Source organism: Propithecus coquereli, unplaced genomic scaffold, assembly GCF_000956105.1.
Source record: "Propithecus coquereli isolate 6110/MARCELLA unplaced genomic scaffold, Pcoq_1.0 Scaffold31, whole genome shotgun sequence".
Taxonomy (NCBI): domain Eukaryota; kingdom Metazoa; phylum Chordata; class Mammalia; order Primates; family Indriidae; genus Propithecus; species Propithecus coquereli.
The window spans coordinates 5,019,109-5,025,977 of record NW_012148730.1 but is presented as its reverse complement, the minus strand read 5'-3'; the positions used below and the strand labels follow the sequence as shown (position 1 = coordinate 5,025,977).

The 6,869-nt window shown below is 32.4% G+C and overlaps 1 protein-coding gene across 1 annotated transcript in view; it reads left to right on the top strand.

Moving 5' to 3' along the window:
* Positions 1-6,869, top strand: part of DIAPH2 (diaphanous-related formin 2) — a 914,924-nt gene that overhangs the window by 397,787 nt on the left and 510,268 nt on the right. The window contains exons 16-17 of the mRNA XM_012650030.1: positions 3,636-3,737; positions 5,171-5,265. Coding sequence (XP_012505484.1) covers positions 3,636-3,737; positions 5,171-5,265 — 197 coding nt within the window. The remainder of the gene's footprint in view (positions 1-3,635; positions 3,738-5,170; positions 5,266-6,869) is intronic.

Below are 6,869 nucleotides of genomic sequence, written 5' to 3'. Positions count from 1 at the left end.
CAATTCTTGTATTTGTATGATATATCTAAAAGAACAGTAGACATTGTCAAATATGCTTATATGTATGCATGAAGTTACATAAATTTTCAATGTGTTTTTTAACACTACTATTATTTATTTACCCTGGCTTTTTGTGTAGTACACTTAATAGGAAGTATCATACTTTTGCTTCTCCACATATTCCTTATAATATGATGCAACACATCAGTTGATGCTGAATCAAAGATACAATATTCCCTAATATATAGAATTGTGCTTTACAATTGCAAAAAGATTATTGAGTGATGTGCATGTGTTTATCCAAGCTATTTTATTATGGATAAAGGAAATTATAAATGTTAGATAATTTGGGGGGATACTTCCATATGGTTTACATATGACCATGAGATATAAGAAGATATTTAAGTCTGTGTATCACTGTATGCTCATGCAAGGCTAACACATAATAGGTGTTCAACAAATATTTGCTGGATGAATGAATGAATCAATACTGTTGATTCTGTCTTTAGGAATTAATCTTTCTCACTGGAATTTTGAGATGCATAAAGCAGTCATATACATTTTATTATGATTTATGGTTATCACTATGTAAATCATCCATGTTACCCATTTAAAATATCTTAATATTTGCTACAAATGATAAACATCTCGTCACATATTCTGTATATCCACTGGGATAGCAGAAATTAATAGGGGATTCCTAAACATTGCCTAAATTAGATTGGGGAAAGGATATAACCATGTTTACTTTATTTATGCTGATGAGCATCCCTCAGTTGTAAAGGAATAAATTTATAGTACAATTGCTTGTAAAAATCCATGTATTAAAGGAAACGTAAGAATACTCAGTGGGCATTTTATCTTAGATAATGAGTACCTTGATGTTAACATATCTTTAATAATAATACAAATGTCTTTATTATTAGCATCATTATCTTCCTACAAACAGTATTTTATAATGTATCATTATTATCTGTCGATTAGCAGTGCCAATTTAAGCACTCAAATTAATTTAATCCATTGGATTCAAACCCAATTGCAATGTAGTTTTTCATTTGCACAGGGGAGATAACATTTGACTGGAGGCCTCATTATTAACCTGAGCATCATAGGACTATTGATGACAAAATCAATTCTTGAAGTTTTTATATTGAAACTTATATAAACTTATCAGTCCCATCCAAGTAATTTCAAATAATTATAGAATTGCTATAATTTAGTTATTTTAAGTTTTGTAAGCATTAGAAACATGCAGCATAAAAAGTATCCTAGGAGTAGAGACATTTTGAGGTCACTATGAAAGCAGGTAGTTTTTAACATATGAAGTCTTTAAGACTTTAGGGATGTTTGAAGTCTCACTGCTATTCTCTTGAATTCTCTATTTATCTAAGCCTGTGGTTGTGATCCCAAAGGAATGCTTTTAAAAACAAGAAGAACAAAGGCAATAATGACTACTGGTCAGTAGCTGCTTATCATGGCAAAAATATGATTACGTTTGAAAGTCTGTCTATTTAAGGAACTATTTTATATTTGTTTTACTCCAGTGATTCCAAAAGCAGCAGTGCCCACTCATGGAATTCTTATCACTTTTTGAATCCAGGATTTATGTCAAATTGTATAACACAAAGAAAATATATGAGAATTCAAAAACTAAAACTGTGAACTATAGATATTAAGATTAGAGACATCTAATCTTAATTTTAAACAATTTGTTTATTTGAAAAGGGGGGGAAGGTTAGGCTATATTTTAATGAAAAAATGCAGAAAATGAAGTCATACAAATTGAGCATTATGTATAGATTAGTCAGGATCCTGTTAGTTTTCAGAATAATCTTTATATATTCTTCATTCTACAGCATTTTCATCCAATAGGTACTTGTTTAATTAGCCTCCCATAGTGGACTTTAAGGCATAGACAGGGAATGACTGTTAGACTGTCATTTCTTTGTATATAGTTGTCTTAAGCTGGGAATGGCTTGGAAATTAAAGTGGTGATTATTGCATAGGAAAGACACTGTGCTCTTAGAAAGAGAAGGTATTCCTATGAGGAATGTTTGTGATGATTTTAAAAGAAATATATTAAAAGTCATATTTCTTCCAGCAGCAACAATGACTATTGTGTTGAGTCAACATGGCAAACTGCTCACCATCTCTCGTAAGATCATAATTTTCACTAGTAATTATTATTAGTCTTCTTAGACCATACATCACTTTAGACTGGTCAGGCTGGCAAAACTTAGGACTGTTAGGGCTTTAGTTATTCAGGTAATCTATTTTATCTGTTATTTCTGTAGTAAGCTCATTTATTTTTTCTATATTTTATACCATTAAAACAAAGGGAATCTTAATGGACTTGTAATATTTTCATGAATTCTATAGCACATTGCAGATTTCCAAGATGCTAACATCCATGAATACATTTCCTTAGCAAAAATGTATTGTGGTTGCATGTTGCTTTTCCTCCAAAAAAGAAAGTAATAACTCATTTGTGATCTCCTTAACGAAGATTAGATAAATTAAAATATTACATATCATTATTGCCTCAAAACGAAGCTATCTTTTTAACAGTGATAAAGAAAAAGCATGATTATAGCCATATGAATCTGTGGTGAATTTAGCAGCACGAATTTGGGGGCAAGAGCCTAACACTCTACTTGTTTCAAAAAAAATGTTGGCTTTACTTTTCTCATAATTTTTGATAGTGCCATTACCTACAACTCCATTTTTATATTGGAAGAGGTAAACTGCTAACAGTTGAGTATAATAGTAGCTGTAGAATTTCTATCCAGGAAGGGTTTAGGGATTTGACTTCATGCTTCATTTTCATAGCCAACTGCCACATTTTTTGGTGGGGGTGGGGGACTGGCTTATTTGGGAGGTGGGCCGATGGAGGTTATATGGGGCTGAAGCCACTCCTTAGCACTGCCATTCTTTATGGTTTCAGTCCTTCTAACTGTTTCAAATTATAGGGTTACTTTCTGAAGAAAGTAAAAGTAAATATTCTGTTCTAAGAAAGCAAATAGTATTTTAAAAATGGTGAAGGGGACACAGCTAACTTACTCAAAAGACCACATCTTTGAGTTCTTTACTTATGTGTATGCAAATGGGTGCTACTGTTGTACAACTTGCAAATGGTTCATTCGTACGTAGTCTTGAAAACAGTTTCATGAGGAATTTTTATATGGCAGTGTGTTTAGCAGTTAAAGTTACCCTAGATGCTTTCAAGCAATTTCACCGAATTAAAGGAATGCACAAATTTAGCATATTTTAAGAGAAATGCGTCTTCCTTTTCCCCCAATTAGTCCACATTAGTGAGATTTTACTATTTAGTTCCAGTGCTACTGTAGGTACCTGGTAAAGGAGTAATTAATGTTGCACATTAGGTAAGAAGGAGCAATTGATTTTTGGTTCTATTTGGCTTATCTTTTCTGCTTAAGTGCTGATATTTAATTTGTAGGGAAACCTCTAAACAGGTCTGCATTTTTATGTTTATCCTCTTCCTTAAACTAATGAAATAAACACATTTATTGATTTCGGAATGAGCTTTATTAATGTAGTTAATATGCCTTACTAATGTTATTCCATGTACTCGGATTAGTACCATTATTGTTTATGAATCAACATTTTTCTTTCAGTTCAAAAGAATGCACAAGCTTCAGAAGAAAAGAAGACAGTGCCTGCAAAGAAAAAAGTGAAAGAATTGAGAGTTTTGGATCCCAAAACAGCCCAAAATCTGTGTATGTAGTATTTTCTACATGGAGGATGGTGGTGGTGGTGGTGGTGGTAGTGGTGGGATACTCAATGTATTCAAACAAATTGTAACTTTTTTGAACAGGTATATTTAGCATTTATTAGAAACAAAATTTTGCGTAAGCATGATTTGAGTGAGACTCTGTCTCAAAAAAAAAAAAGTAGGCCTTTAAGTTTTACTTTGACACATTCTCTGTTGAATTCAGAATTTTTTTTGTCACTACAGTAGACTGTTTAGATTCTGAGGATACTAAAACACTATGCATGAGAAATTTCAACACATCAAGTATTTCTAATTGCACAAAAAGATACCATGGGAGTTATTTTGTTAAGGAATGTGGTATAGAGAATCAGATTAAAATAAACAACTCATCATTCTTGTGTCAGTAGGAATGTTGCTGTCAGAAAAGCAGTCTTCTAATAGCTGTTGTGAATGTGTAGATTGCTTACCTGATAGTACATTTTCTTTATAAAGTTGATATTCAGTACGTTTTTTCAAAACACAGTATGGTTTTAATTCCTGGTTGATATCTGTCAACATTATTTATTTAGATTGTGGAGCTCTCATTTGATCTTTATGTATAAGTAATTATTTGCCTAGACAGTGAGGATTATTTTTTCTTTTGACACCAGTGAAGGCGTATAGACCTTTTCCTGAAATAAATTCTTAGAAGTATATTCAGGTTCTGATGATAAGAGCACATCTATATACTTTAAAAAGGACGTTTAATGGAGATTAAAGTGGAACATGTTATTGAAAAATACCTTCTGAGTAATTGTGAGCTATTCTAGGTATAATTTATTGAATTATTCTAATATGGAATAATATGCATGCAATTAAGAAAAAGTTGACAGGAGAAATTGTGATTCAATATGTAAAACAACTAATAGTGTACCACAGGAATGTCAGCAGGAATGTAGAACACATTGATGATTTAGGCACTTTAATTTTTTTCTTATGTGGGAGAATTTCAAAGTAGACTATGATTTTTAAGATTTTTTTACTTTATTGTCATTCCTTAGAAATACTGTGTTGGATGCATCTGACACACTCAATTCTACTTGAATTAAAAGGCCAACTTGAAATAAAATCTCTAAGTATTCATGGGTCATTTTTTATCAGCCCTGTATAAAATGCATAAACATATAGTCAAGAATACTATTAGTAGGTGTTTTCTTTGTATTAATATATGAATATGCACAAGCTATAAACATAAGAGCCTGAAATAATAGGCCATTTTGCCCAGATGGATAGAGTAGTCCATCAAATGGAACAACTTCTGTTTGTTTATAATTTTATAAATTAGTATTAGTGACAGAAATTTCATATTTTGAATCTATGAAATAGGAATCAGGTATTTATTAGGACTTTAAAATTTTCTTGTTGTTCTACTTTTAATAAAATCAAATTTTATTTTAGCTATCTTTCTGGGATCATATCGCATGCCATACGAAGATATAAAAAACATTATTCTGGAAGTTAATGAAGACATACTGAGTGAGGCCTTAATTCAGGTAACTTGGATAGTTTCCTTTTTAAATTCATTTTCACAAGTATTTTCAGATTACTATCTTCTCAATGGAGTTTTGAGAAAATGCTCCTTTATATTTGGATAATAGAATCAGAAGTATCCAGCTGTGTTGACAGTAAGAGGACTCAACATAGAAGATGTAGGTTTTAATTCTGTTTCTGCCATTTATTAACCCTGTATCCCTTAAATATAAGCATATGCATTTGTAGATATATCATTCTTTGTCATTTACTATATATAAAATTACATGTATTTCATCATCACTATGGCTCCATTAAGTAGATATTGTTATTACCATTTTATGGGTGAAAAAGCTGAGGGGTCAAGAGGTTAAATAGCTTGCTCAAGATCAATGGGTAATTGTTAAGTTGGTATTTAACCTAATTTAACAATGAGTACTTGCTGTGTTGGGGATTATGTCCAGCACTTTATGTATTTATTATTTTATTGAATCCTACTACAATCCTATGAGATATATACTATTATCATCATTTTACAAATAAGGAAACCAAGGTTTACAGAAATTGCCGAAAGTCACATGGCTTGTAAGTGGCAGAAGAGCAGAGCTAGGATTCAAAACGAGGTCTGTCTTAACTCTAAAGCCATTATTTCATTCTGCCTCCATGGGTAAACCATTTAAGCTTTCTAAACCTCTATTTCCTCATCTGAAATTACAGGGTCATAGTGAGGATTAAACAAAATTAAGTGCTTTGTATAATGTACCACTGTACAGATGTAACATATTATTTGAATTCTTGGTATGTCTGACCCTGTCTGGTTTAATTTTTAGAAAGAAGACCTGCAAAGATTTTTTGTGTAAGGGTATGGTGATTGTAGTTTTTTTGTTTGGGTTTTCTATTGTCTTTTGTTTTTGAGCCATGCCATTTGTTTTGATTTTAAGAAGACACGGAGTAGTTCATGCAGTAACTTTAACAATTTGACCATATCCCCCTCAGACTCTCTCCAAATCTCAGAGAACCTTTGTTTACAATTTCAACAAGCCATATCCCTATGGGAGCTCCTCTATTTTGCACTGTAGGCTTGCATCCCAGTTTATCTCATGTATGTGTTTTAGATCTAGACATGATTACTTTTCCTGGGGCTAAGGTTTAATGAATTTATACAGGCTCTTCATCATCATGACATGATTGTATCAATAAGATTGTATCAATAAGTTACACATTGATAAGAAATCCCCTTGTTGAAAATTTTTAGGAAAAAAAAAAACTCTGTGCAACGAGCAAGGCCGTAGTTCTCTCAGTTGAAATGGGGAACTGATCACATTTGTCCTGCCCTTTTTAGTCCCGTAATTTTTTTTTGTACAATAATCAGAATGAGCAAGGCATGAAGTCTAAATGTCTTTTAGTTCTCCTTCTTTTTTTTCAGTTGGGGGGTTTATTTTTAAAATACAATAAGGCAGGCCAGGCACGGTGGCTCACGCCTGTAATCCTAGCACTCTGGGAGGCCGAGGCGGGTGGATGGTTTGAGCTCAGGAGTTCATGACCAGCCTGAGCAAGAGCGAGACCCCGTCTCTACTAAAAATAGAAAGAAATTAATCGGACAACTAAAAATATATAGAAAAAATCA